This window comes from Bufo bufo, chromosome 9 (assembly GCF_905171765.1).
Source record: "Bufo bufo chromosome 9, aBufBuf1.1, whole genome shotgun sequence".
NCBI classification, from domain to species: Eukaryota; Metazoa; Chordata; class Amphibia; order Anura; family Bufonidae; genus Bufo; species Bufo bufo.
Window position 1 is genome coordinate 19,410,907 of NC_053397.1, and position 14,269 is coordinate 19,425,175.

Sequence of the window (14,269 nt, forward strand, 5' to 3'; positions counted from 1 at the left end):
AAAAGCTTACACTGGCGCTGGTAGGTAGAAATGTGACACATAAAATACAGTGGCTGGATGAATACGGCTCAGAAACGGCTCAGAAACGCGTCGGATGAACTTTGATCTCTGGGAGCACCAGTAGTACTTCGCGGTGACGTCACACGCACAGAAAATCCTGGACGCCGAAACCATAGTCTGCTCCCTCGCACCACGCAGCTACCGGCCGGAGCAGTGTGAATGCTAGCAGGTGAGCAGTGAAGTTCTTGCCTCTCTTCACACCCCTCTACACACAGGAACGGGAACCGTGCAAATATTTAAAGAACTTAGACTATTTCTCCAGCCCACATCCAGAGAAAAGGTAATTATCATTGCGGTGATTAATTCATTGGATTGTCAATGATATCCATCTTTTACTAAATCGGAATATTCATCCAGCCACTGTATTTTATGTGTCACATTTCTACCTACCAGCGCCAGTGTAAGCTTTTACCGTAAGGTAAATCAACATTTAATCAATTTTGTACCCTGGGCGTTAGCAGCAAAGCCCATTATATACACTGTGCAGCGGACCTTCAACTATAGGTTGGTAGATTTTTTTGTATGGGAGCGCAGGAGTGTTTTTGATTTTCTCTAATATTTCAATGAAACCAGGAGTAGTTACCTGGACAAGAGACAGACCAGACTACAAAGTGAAGTACAGCATAAAGAGGAAGCTGAGTTCCATAGCCATCCTGTTAGCACAGCAGAGTCAGAGAGCAACTGATGGAGCAGAGAGGAGTTTGTCTGCCACAGTTAATGCCAAAGCCTGCTGGAAACCAAGATAAAGCCTGTAAACCGTTTGGAAGAATGTTTATTGAAAGTAAAGCTGTAATCAACTTCATCACAAGGTCTGGACTATGGACATTTATTCTTCATCCCCTACTACTACTACCCCCTTTTTCTGCTTCGGACGAAAACGCCTGGGTTCCAGCGCCTGGGTCCCATTCATTTCAATGGGTCCGCAAAAAATGCAGACAGCGTACAGTGTGCTATCCGCATCCGTGTTTCCGTTCCGTAGCCCCGCCAATTTTTTTTTTAACATGTCCTATTCTTGTCTGTTTTAGGCATTGTTACAATGGATCCACCAAAAAAACGGATGGCATATGGATGTCGTCCGTTTTGTTTTTTTTGCGGACCGCAAAACACATACGGTAGTGTGCATGTAGCCTTAGCCAGATAGTCAGCACCTTACTTCTTTGTTTATGATGGACTGCCTCTGAGGACCTCTGGTACGTCACAAGCACGTCTTACATCACTATTGCTCATTATTGACTGCCTCTGAGGACATTAAATACTAATGATTCTTATGTGACCTTGTGTTAGATAGATTGTATTGCTACACAGGGGGAACCAAGTGGGAAGTCACAAGCAGATCTAAGATCCTCAAGAGTAATCCGGTGCTATTATGTGTCTGGAGAGATTAGAGAGCTCGGCCTCATCCTCCTAATGTGTATATGTTTTAAGGCCTTGTGCTTTGTCAAGCCTAGGAAAATGTATAAAAGCTACCTGGTCAGACATCAAGGTGACGAAGCATAAAGCATTACTAGACCTTGGTGCTAGGAAGGGAATACATGATGAAGTCATCCTTCTGTTTGCGAGCGTATCATAGCATGTGGAGGGATTACAGTATATGACACCCCCACGCTCCATATACGACTATGGCCACGTTGTGGAGTATTGAGCGCTTAGTGCAGTATATTTGGTTGGTCGGTTCACTGTGAGAGGGAAAACCGTGGTTAGACACCCTACTCACCCTACCCATAGGTAGCCGTCTTATTTGTCAGTCTATGTATGTATTTTCATGCAGCACTTACATTTTTCCCTGGTACACTTAGAGAATACATATATATATATATATATATATATATATATATATATATACCCTAAGCACAAGCCGAGGGCGGCTTGACTTTTAAGTAAGGGGGTATGTAATGCCCCAGAGGTGCACTACCACTTTTGCACTCCGCCACTATCCCCACATGTCACCCTGTGTATTAATTTCCAGGTCCTGCAAAACGTGTATTCATAATCCTGTTGTCACGGTGGGGAGTGGGGGAAACCCCCCACCGTGCGGTGTCAAAGGGTAAAAGGGGATCAGCCTGGCCAAAAGGAGTAATAAGGGAGCTGGTCACCTCCTACAGCGTCCCTAATCCTCTCCCTGACTCCTCACCGTATGAGCGGACCCCGATGGTAGGACGACTCATACTCAGGATTCCTAGAGACCCTAAGTCGCCCTGGTAGTCCCTCACCAAAGAGCAGGGGAGAGACGACCTGTTCATCTCAGTAATGGAGGAACAGGAGTCTCTATCTGAGGCCAGGCTGCAAGGAGAGGGGGACACATACAGCATAAGGAGATGGCAGGTAAGCGAAACCAATAACACACTTACCTGCCACAGACACACTGACTGGAACCCGTGCACTAGTGCTGCTGTCCACAGCAACATTAAAGGACACAGCACACAGCACAAACCACACAGGAACCCAGGACACCATAGCTGCAATAACATGAGACAGGGGAATGTCTGGTAAACAAGCTGGACACCAAACACCACCAGACATGTAACACCAAACTAGACATACAAACACCCTGAACATAACCCACTCCATACAAATAAGGACAGGAAGGGAAGGAGACACCGGGATAACATTGATGACCACAAGGATGGCCCTCACTGGACAGATGGTAAAAGCCAGGAACAGAGAACCACCAGCACACACCAAGGCTGGAGGAACACTCTGAGCGTCAGGCATCCAGCAGAGGCTAAATAACCCAAGCAGCCACACCCACACACACATAAACCCAGTGTTCACAAAGCACTAGGAAGGGAGTTAACCCTACCAACACCAGACAGAGGAAGGAAGCCACTAAAGGGGAAGGGCACACACAAGAATACCAAGCTACACGTTATCACCGGCAACAGCATGCGTGGCAACCATGTCACGGCAATCACCCAGAAGGCCAAGACACTGCCACCACATGCTCTCACAGCAACACGTTGCCGCGGGCAACCGCAAGTGTGGCAACAGTGTCACAGCGTACACCATAGGCCGTGACACCTGTGATGTAACTGTTCACGTATTATATGCCTGGTTCAAAAGCGGGTGGCAGCATCAATGGCAGAGCTACAGGTCCATAGAATGGAGCTTTTCCTTCCATTCTACCACCCCCCTCTGTTGTGCGGTGGGCGTGTCCTACTTGCTTCAGGGAGGGAGGAGTGTACTTTGAGTTAGTCTCTAGCCTACCGCTTCTGCTGGATGACGAGCCCTGTCTGAACCAGCTTGAGCACCTTCAGCTCAGCTGGATATAGAGGCCAAAGCTGGAATCCTGAAACCAGGAGTAAAGTTCCCTGGACAAAGCTAGAGACAGACCAGATTACAAAGTAAAGTACAGCATAAAGAGGAAGCTGAGTTCCATAGCCATCCTGTTAGCACAGCAGAGTTAGAGAGCAACTGATGTAGCAGAGAGGAGTTTGCCTGCCACAGTTAATGCCAAAGCCTGCTGGAAACCAAGATAAAGCCCGTAAACTGTTTGGAAGAATGTTTATTGAAAGTAAAGCTCTTATCAACTTCATCACAAGGTCTGGACTCCATTTATTCTTCATCCCCTACTACTACTACCCCCTTTTTCTGCTTTGGACGAAAACGCCTTGGTTCCAGCGTATCCAGGTAGGAGCACCGTGAGACGTGCACGCCAACATTAAGGGACATTTAGGCCATCGTTTATCACTCTGGCATTCGTACACCTGGGTACCACCATATCACTTGTTGCTTCACTGCAACTGGCGTCACGAAAAAACATTTACTTTAAGGGACCCATGGCCGTTGGCCCGTCCGTTGCATTACATCCGAAGAAATTAATAAACAACCAAGTTAACAACTGGTGTCACCATTCTCAACGGGTTTTGTCCCTGTACAGTAAAACATTATCAGCATTAATTGGACTATGGAGGGATGCACCCCATTGACAAGCACAGTGGTACTGTCAGTTTCTTCATTCATTTCCAGGAGGAATAATAGAAGAACGGTAAGAAAAGATAACCCCGAATTGTTATTTTTACGGGGGAACAGAAGCATATACTAAATCAGACATGTCAGGTGCTTTATAAAGGGGGATTCCACTTCATGTTAGAGTGCCTGTCTAATTATTGGAAGATAAATTAAAGGGGAAGGGGTGCGACTCCAGCACTCTGCAATATGGCACTAAGTATAGATTGTCATAATTCAGAGCTCTCACGTCACCTCTTCAGCGGGGCACAGGGGGCGTGCCAATGTGAGGAGAGGCAGGCATTTATAATTGATAACCGACACGACACTGTGGATTTCCCACAGTGGATATCTATTGCCTATTCACAGGACAGGGGAAAAAGTTACGGTTACTGGGACCCCCAACAGTCATTAGAATGTGGGAACTGAGCCACCGCGATCAAACGAAGTGCTGGTTACACATGCGCACTGTTGCGCCATTCAATGTCCATGGGGCTGACGGAAACAGCGGAGTACAGCGCTCTATGCTGCAGTTCTCCCTTATAATAACGGTCCCGCTCTCTTCTCCATCTCCCTCTCAATGAATCCCCATGACATGGTATTGCCCACGAGGCGCGGTAGAATTGCTGCAGCGCTCATGCTGCAGCCTGATTTTGCTGCCTCTCGTGGGCGTTCCCATGTTGTCATGGAAACCTATAGTAACCCTGCGATGGCAAATTCCCACAACCATTATAGCCCACGGCCTGTGGTATCTAATATCATTATACAGATCCTGGGTTGATTACTTAGTACAGTATAGCACTCACAGAACCCCCCTACCCCCCTCCACCGCCAAAATAGCTGCCCCCTTCCTGCAGTCCTATTAAGTTAACAAGCCTATGACTTATGGCCTGAGACGAGACTCATCACATGTGAGATAATTCAGCCTGATGTTTACTGTCCCGGGAGTCCCATCCCCGTCTGTGGATTTATGTCCCTCTGTTATAGGCTGCGTTGGTTGCTCCTCATTAAATCTCTGCTTTCACGTTTTTATGAGATCATCGCCGCCTAACAGGTCAAATATCGGGATCTGTCGAGGATCAGTCAGTCGTCTGCTGTCTGGAAACCAAATGTGCAGGCAGGTAAAGGTCTTTGGAGGTCTACCAGATGTTCTCCTGTTTCTAGCAGACATCATTTTAGGGATCAGTGACGCGGCCAATGCCGGGAAAAAAGACAAGCACTGGTCGATGATATAGTTGATCGGCGATCGTTTAAAATGCCTTTCGCACAACCCCATGCTAAGTGAAAAGGGAACGAATGATCGCAATTACGATCATTGGTCCCCTATACACTTTTTTTTTTAATTATGATTTTAGGTGCCGCATGAAAGATGTGATCACCTGGAGAAAATTAGTGTTTTGCTAGTTTTTTTGGTAATTGGCGGCACTTCTACATAAGACTATTATTGAGAACGAGCATTCATATTAACGTTATTTTATGATAATTGACCCGATCCTTGGCCGGTATACAACGCCCTAAGAAGTACTCCATGCCCTCATGATGGTACGAACCACAGAGTCGCAATGTTGCCTCATTAGTATCACGAAGTGGTGTAGTGGTGGCTCAGTAGTTAAGAGCACCAAGTATAAAGCCTCATTCACACTCTGTGTCCGTGATCAAATCCATGAGAAGGTGGACAGTGATGCGTCCGTGAAGTATCCGTGTGTCTGTTTTTTGCTGTCCGTGTGCCATCCGTGTTTCACTGACACTGAACAGCTGAAAAATGATTTTCAAAGCATCTCTTCTTGATGATCCGTGAAACACGGACGCAACACGGATGGCATCCGTGGTTTTCATGGACCTATAGACTATAATCGGCATGATGGATCCGTGAACACGGACAAAATAGAGCATGCATCCGTGCTCAAAACACGGACCCACGGACCGTGCTAAAACACTGATGTCTGAATACACACAATAAAATGAATGGGGACGTGTGCTGTCCGTGGAGATCACGCACAGTACAAGTCCGTGAAACACTGACGTGTGAATGAGGCTTAAAACAGTTTAGACTAATGGTGGACATGAATGGTGCCATATTTTGACCTGATGGTATAAAGTATATAGTATATACGGTAAGGTATCAAGATCTTCTGGTTGTTCTACCTTGGCGCAGAAGATTGGGGACATGTCCTGTTGGGCCACACTCCTGTGTACGACTGTGTATATGTCACCCAATTTGAATTTCTGACCTGACGAGAAGACTTTTCTATGATCATGGGTGGAGTAACTGGCACGGGTTTTGCAAAACCTTGAAACGCATCTCAGAAATGACCAAAATGTGTTTTGAATTTAACGAAAATATCATTGGCAAATGCACCAAACCAAACAACCACGTGTCCTACTGTTTAGTAATTTATGAAGGAAGTTCTCCCTATCTGATACAGAGCTCCAAATCTCCAGCATAGACAGAATGTGCAATGATAGAATTCTGTCTGCCCTCAGCCACCACTAGGGGGAGCTCAGGAGCTGACTGCATACTGTGTCATTATTGAGTTTGTCGTAGTAGTAGAAATCCATATGCAATAAGCTTCTCCTAGTGGTGGCTACAGGAGGTCTGAATTTTAACCATTTAATCTATGTGGGGTATTTGGAGTTCTGCATCAGAAATTAGGCAAAGTATGTAAAGAAATTTACATTTTTACTTTTATTTACTTTAAAGGGAGTGGTCCCCTTTTGGGGTGGTTTTGGCACCCCCCCCCCCCCCCCTCCTCCTTCCTGGGCACACATGCAAAGGGAAACATAGTTAGCTACTTCCCGGCACTTGGTCCCAGCTCCTTCGCTTCCCGGCCTTGGCTGCCTCGCTCAGGTCCCTCGCTGTCAACATCAACTTTGACTGGCCACAGCGGTGAACCTGCCCACCTTGCATCATGTCAATTGGTCACGTGACACAAGAGGGGCAAGTCCCCGCAGCAGCCAGTCATTGGCTGCAGCAGCATCAAAGCAGATGCTGACAGTGGGGGACTTGAGCGAGGCAGCCGAGGTCGGGAAGCAAAGGAGCTGGGACCCAGCAGAGTGGAGCAGGGAAGTATACTTCACTTTGCCATTCTGGCCCGGGAGGGGGGTTTTCCAACCTCCACAAAAGGTGGTCAACCCCTTTAAGGTCCACCAACAATAGAAAGTAAGACTAACCCCTTGTGAGACTGCACCTACTACTTGACACCTGCAGAGAAGTTCCCGGTATTCCTATCCGTTAAAACACACCTAAAATACTATTCAGACTTGTCTGTTTCTGGGAAAGCTGAGTGACAGACACATCAGGTCGCCACAACTGTAGTACTTTACATATTATTCAGAAAACTAAGAAAGCATTGTGCAAACTCCTGTGGGGGGCATTGATGGTGGCCATGTTGGATGTCACCCAGCTTTCCCGGAAGGAATAAGGAAAACAGTCGGATTATTTCGAATCTGAAGAGGACGATTCAACTTTAATCTCCCATTTTAATTAAATTGGGTGTAAAATGAAGCAATTTTGTTTAAAAGTCTCTCGTTTTGTGTGTACAGCACCTACGCGGACCCTGCATTCTTCGATTAGTCAGAAGTAGTGGACAGAGAGGTCTGAATGCAGGACACGGACTGGCGTGTAGACTGTCCCCATGGAGCTATATAGGACTGCAGAGGAGCTGTATACACAAAATAATAGGATATTTTTTAATGATGATTTGCCAGATGATTGCAAAAGTATAAGCACCCTTTAAAGGGCTATTCCTGTTGTGAGAAGTTATACCCTATCCACAGTGGGGGTCTTACGGCTGGGATTCCCACCAATCTCGAGAATGGGGACCCCGTGCTCTCGGAGCCCCTAAAAATGAAAGGAGCGACAGGTTGAGGATATGCCCTGCCGCTCCAGTCATCTCTATGGGAGTTCTGAAGATAGCCGAGTACAAGGCACTGCCGTTTCCGGAACTTCCATAGAGATGAATGGAGTGGTAGTTTGCATGTCTGACCTGCTCTGTTCATTCGGGGGGGGGGATCCAAGGGGAGTTCCAGAAATACCTATGTGCTGTAATCGACTGTCAAAGACATGGAGCGGTGGGATCGTCAGTGTGCATGCTCCACCTGCAGCTCCGAGGCTCCCTGTTCTTGTGATCGGTGAGAGTCCCAGCAGTAGGACCCCCACAATGTAATAGCTATCCCCTATCCACAGTATAAGGGCAAATTGCGGTCTGCAATGCACGGGCACTGTCTGTGGGGCAGCCGCATGGGGATCGCAGACCCATTCACTTGAATGGGTCCGCGATCCATCCGTTCCGCAAAAAAGATAGAGCAAGTTCTATCTTTCTGCGGTGTGCGGAGGCACGGAACGGAACCCCAGAGAGCACTCCGTAGTGCTTCGGTTCCACACCGTTCCCTATCTCCGGATTTGCGGACCCATTGAAGTGAATGGGTCCGCATCCGTGATTCGGAATGCACACGGAACGGCGCCCGTGTATTGCGGATCCGCAAATGCGGTCCGCAATACGGCAACGGGCAGCACGCGTTCGTGTGAATGAGCACTAACTTTTAACAACCAGAATACCCCTTTAAATTATTGATTTGCAAAATTGCTTTATTTAGGTTTTGAGATGCGTTGGAGAAATACAAAGATGGTTGCAAAAGTAAACACACCCTCTATGTAAAATCTTAAAGAGACGACCATGTCAGACACTTAAATCCCTTTCTAGACCTGGTTAAGGCAAGTATATATCATAGAATTATGTTACCTTAGAAATAAATAATAGGAGTTGTTCTCCATCACAGTGTACGAGTGACAGTTGAAGTAGCCCAGTCCGGTGACATTAAGTCGGGATCCAGCAGGAACCTCCAACATGCTCCCCCAGCCCTGGTCACACAGGAGTTCAATCTCTGCCGAATAGAATAGGTCCGAGTTGTACTGCCAGGGCAGGTAGTTGTAGACACTATAGCTATCCTGATGAAGAGCCAAGACCTTGGCAAAAACCACCGTCTCCACCAACTCCGCTCTGCAGGCTTCAGTCTGTGGTCTCCAATCTTGAGGCATCTGGCATCCTTTAAGGGCTCCAACCATGATGCCACCAACCACGATGAGCCCAAAGACCAGCATTTTATCTCCGACAGATGCCAAGAACAACGCTCTTCCTTCCTAAATCTCCTCTAAATAAATGTTGGCAAACTATCCAAGGACATTCGAGAGGAGCCAAGGACTCGTCAAGTTTAAAGAAACGGTTCCAGATGTCAAGAGCGATGCCAAACGAATATCAAAACCTGAAGGAATTCCCGAGATCAGTCAATGTCTTGTTTCACTGAAGGACTTTTCGAAGATGGGAAGATATCTTTTGTTTCGTCAGAAAGCGTCTAGCTTTGTCAACCGGCCAAACATGGACCGACCATAGGATGAAGAAAGTTCTTCTCCTCCAGGCTATATGGGATAAGTGTGCCAAGAGCTGTCTTTGTGCTCCAGGTCTCTGGCGTCCTTCCCTGGCTCCTTACTCCATCCCTATGAAGACAAGGACAGGGGGCACGAGAGGAGACACTTGTGGTTATGTTTGGAACACGTTCCAGGGTCTGTGTGATGCTGAGACTCTCCTTATGGCTAAAGTCTGTCGCTCATTAAAGTCCATTCAATCGACTGCAAATTCCTGGCCAAACAGGACAGATCAGTTTTCAGCCTCAGCCTGCTGCGTTTTGCAGCCTCCAGAATGTGGGTCGTCTGCAGAACCTTTCCTAAGGAATTACAGAAGCATCTCGAGAACTCTCCTCCTTGTTTGAGGACCCTATGGAGACAAAGAAATCTCCATTACACATCTTCCATGTTCCTTGAGATGGTCCTGACAGGCTGCAGACCTATTTAGGATTCAAGTGTAATAGGAGCCCCATCATCTACCCTCCCACTTTCGTCTATGAAACATGCATATTTTACTGATTAAGGGGTAAAAAAAAAAAAAATCTGTGCGACTCTTTAAGAAGTTGCTTCAGGACAAGAGACTGTAAGTCATGGGAGCAGAAACTTAGGCAAGAAACGTCCAAATATTAACCATACCAGTACCAAACAAAGGGGGGGGGGGGGTTCCTCCTTGGCATAGATAAAGTAGAAATATGGGCAAACAGAACAGATTCGTTCCCTTGTTTCAAGCAGTTTTACGGCAAATAACCTCTGAAATAACACCAGATCCCCCCCCACTCTGCAGTAGACGATTTATGTTCACATAGTCCTGTGTGGTAGACTGGTCCTTTGTTTCATAGTAGTCCGAGTAAAATAATAAAAATAACGGAAAAGTTTTGCAACTCTTTAATACGCTTTCTGATTCAATTCTTCAGCATCTTCAAAATCTCTGATTGCAGTCAGCGGATGGACTTCAGAAGCTATAGAATGCAACTGTATCCAGTCTAGACAATTCTCTGCAGGCTGGTACTTTTCACTTGCACTGATACACTGTAGCAAACTATCAGCACAGGAGATTTGTATTCTCAAAGAGGATTGTCCAGACTGGATACATTGTTAGCAAATCCTTAGCCGTGAGGAACATTAAAGGGCTTGTTCATGTTTCCAGCATTTTTTCAACAGACCCCACAGCGTGACCGACCGGACGCACAGCGGTTATCACACTTACCTGATCCCCGCCGCTGGGTTCTGACTCTACTTTTACTATTCGGGTCATGGATCTTCTGTGTCAACATCGACTGGCTGCAGCGGTCAAGTGTCCCCCATGTGGCTGCAGCGGTCAAGTGTCCCCCATGTGGCATGTCTCTGGGTCACGTGCCACATGCGTGATATGTGACCACTCATTGGCTGCAGCGGTCATGCGGCCTGGTGTCAAACCGGATGTTGACGCAGGAAACTCAGGACCTGCAGAGCCGGCGAGACAGCGATGGAGATGGAAGCCATCAGCGGGGATCAGGTAAGTATGATTAAAAATGCTAGAAAGGTGAACAACCCCTTTAAGTCAGGACAGTTTTACAATTCTAGTTATAAACACAGATGTTCCAATTCACTGACAGCAAGCGGAGATCTTGAAAATGTTGAGGCATTGGAATGCAAAGAATGCAAGAAAGTTGCAGAACTTTAACTTTTTCTCAGGGTTGTATGTATTAGGCCTCTTGCACACGACCGTATGTCTTTTTCAGTATTTTGCGGTCCGCAAAAATTGGATCCGCAAAAATTACGGATGACGTCCGTGTACATTCCGGTTTTTGCGGAACGGAACATCTGGCCCCTGATAGAACAGTCCTATCCTTGTCCGTTATGCGGGCAATAATAGCACATGTTCTATCTTTGAACGGAATGGAAAAACGGAAATACGGAAACGGAATGCATACGGAGTACATTCCGTTTTTTTTTGCGGAACCATTGAAATAAATGGTTCCGTATACAGGATGCAAAAAACGTTTGTGTGAATGAGCCCTTAGGTACATGTCCCATAAATAAGGCATTTCCCCCTTTTAAGTGGCTTGGTCAACGGGGATGCACTGACGCCCCCTAAATCCCTCAGAGATGATCTCAGCTGCAGCACACTAGGGGTTAACATTAAGCTGCCTTTTCCGGATTTATTGCAATAGTTGCAAGCATTATAGCGATATTTTATTTCCTATAGGAAAGCACTTATGTTTTCGTTCTTTATCACAAACTGGGGGTGACCTCATGTGGTCATGGGCATGATGGGGTCTGTCACACGAGATTTTGGTTTGGAGCCCAGGGCCTTGAAGTTACAACTCAAGGGGGCACTCTGTCTGTTTAGGGCAGGCATGCTCAACCTGCGGCCCTCCAGCTGTTGTAAAACTACAACTCCCACAATGCCCTGCTGTAGGCTGTACGGGCATGCTGGGAGTTGTAGTTTTGTAACAGCTGGAGAGCCGCAGGTTGAGCATCCCTGGTTTAGGGGAACACAGATTGAGGTTGTGATGGATGCACAGTAGTTGTCATGGGGGCAGGAGAACAAACAGAGGCCGTGTGGATGTTATTTATCCACAGGTGTCTGATCTTGGGGTTCTACCACTGAGCCCCCACCAATCACACTAACGGGGTCCGGAGTGGCAGTCAAACATGGGCCCTGCTCCTCCATTCATCTCCATGAGATTGCCGGAGAGTGTTGTTCTCGGCTATTTCCAGCAGTCCCATAGAGAATGAATGGAGCAGCAGTGTGCAGGACCCCTGTTCTCATGGTTGGGGGTCGGACCCCCTCCAATCAGACATTTATTTGGAAAGGGGATAAGTTTATATCTTGGAACAATCCCTTTAGGCATATACATTAATGCCCCGTGATAATAGCAACTGATCCGGGGATGGGGGCATCGGTAGGACCCCCATAGATTCTGCAATAGACAAATTGCTCCCGTTTGTAAAGAGAATAGTGGATAATTATTGGGAAAATACCGAAAATGCAACCCCCCTAAGGCCTTGTTCACACATCAGTGAATCACGGACGCGCACTGTCCATGTTCTCCGTGGGACATCCCATGTACCTATTGATTCTAATGTGTTTAACCACTGACCGTGGATCAGTGAAAAAACCACAGAGACATGCACTACTTTGGTCCCTGATGCGGAGCAAAAAAGCCCATTGAAGTCTATGGGGCACATTTATCAAACTCTGCAGTTTTTAGGGGAAAAAAATCAAACTGGCGCATTTTCTTCGTCTGTCATTTTTGTTCTAATAATCTTTTAAAGGTCGCGCAGAACTTCATGAATTAGACAAGGAGTATGGTTATACCTCTGGTGGTTCTTTTTCATTTCGACAGGTTCATATTCACTTAGACTGGTCTACTTTATTTGCGCAGGGAAAAAAAAGTTGCATCTGTGCGGAGAAAAGTTGCACGTCTCCCGGAAAGTGCGACTTTTAATGTAAAAAAGGTCGCACTTCACCACTCAAAACCGACAATAAAAAGTACGGCGGCCCCGGGGTGGAGTAGGAATTAGACTGTTTTTGTGACTAATTCAGGCTTAAAAAAAAAAGGCGGACCTGCATAAATGGATCGGTAAAAAGTTGCAAAAGTTAGAAAACTTCTGAGTTAGGGCTCATGCACACGACCATATGTATTTTGCAGTCCACAAAAACCGCATTTGCAACAAATATGGGTGACGTCCGTGGGCATTGCGTATTTTGCGGAACGGAGCAGCTGGCCCCTAATAGAACACTCCCATACTTGTCTGTAACGCGGACAATAATAATAGGACATGTTCTATTTTTTTGCGGAATGGACATATGGAAATGTAATGCACACGGAGTAACTTCTGTTTTTTTTTGCAGGCCCATTGAAATGAATGGTTCCGCATACGGTCCGCAAAAAAAGTGGAACGGACACGGAAAGAAAATACGTTCATGTGCATGAGCCCTTAACGTCAAAGGTCGAACGAGGCACAAAATCCTTCAAAACTGGCGCAATCTCAGTAATAGATGTGTAAAACAGCATTTGTACACCTAAAAAAAAGACGCAAACACTATAGTAAATGTGGCCCTATAAGTCTGTGAAAAACCAGACACTACACAGACCGGCATCCGTGTTCTGTCTGCGTTTCACAGAGCATTGGCAGGAGACGCTCCGGAAATGAATCTGCAGCCTAGCAATGCATATGGAATATGGATGACACACGGAGGGCAAAAAAACTGAGACGTGGACCAAATACGAATTCTTCACTCGCATCTTCGTCAAATAGAAATGGAAACCTGAATGAGGCCTAATAGGAGGAACTACCATTGATACAATGTAGCAATTATAACATAAATAAACCAGTGCAGTAACAAAGTATCTTCCTAATGTTTGATACATAGGACTCTGTGGGCAGTATCAGGGGAATTACCTGGATAGCATGCAGAGAAGAGACAGGAGAAGCCACAAGGAGCTGGCACAGACCTTAGAAGTTTCTTGATTCCTGCAGATCCTCTTCTGAGTGCACATCAACCTCCTCTTCCTCCTATGCAAACATTTGTGGCTCTGGTCTGGTTTTCATTTTTTATTTTTTTTATTGCTGCCTTTGTCCTCTTTGTAATTCATAAAGCAGATCCATGGACTTGAAATTCTCTCACCCCAGGGCAATGTGTAAGAATGCAATGTGGAATGTCATAGGGCGAGGTGCAGTTATGTTTTGTGGCCACTAGATGGGGCTCTTTACACACGCACAGAATAGCAAGGAGTATGTGTTGCCTTAGGGCTAGTTCACACTTCAGTGATTTCCATCAGCGATTCTGAGCCAAAACCAGGAGCGGAGCCTACAATGAGAGGAGGTAGAATGGAAAGATTGGCACCTGCTCTGTGTTTTTGACCTGCAACC

At 46.4% G+C, this 14,269-nt stretch overlaps 1 protein-coding gene across 2 annotated transcripts in view; it reads right to left on the bottom strand.

Moving 5' to 3' along the window:
• Window positions 1-13,813, bottom strand: part of LOC120979403 (coiled-coil domain-containing protein 3-like) — a 35,594-nt gene extending 21,781 nt beyond the window's left edge. Inside the window, exons 1-2 of one of the 2 annotated variants that reach the window (XM_040408140.1) lie at window positions 13,799-13,813; window positions 8,748-9,776 (exon numbers count right to left, since the gene is read on the bottom strand). In XM_040408140.1, coding sequence (XP_040264074.1) covers window positions 8,748-9,106 — 359 coding nt within the window. In that variant the 5' untranslated portion in view covers window positions 9,107-9,776; window positions 13,799-13,813. Of the gene's footprint in view, window positions 1-8,747; window positions 9,830-13,798 lie in introns of those variants that run through there. The other variant, XM_040408139.1, reaches the window with a different exon arrangement.
• Between the last annotated feature and the right edge of the window lie 456 nt (window positions 13,814-14,269).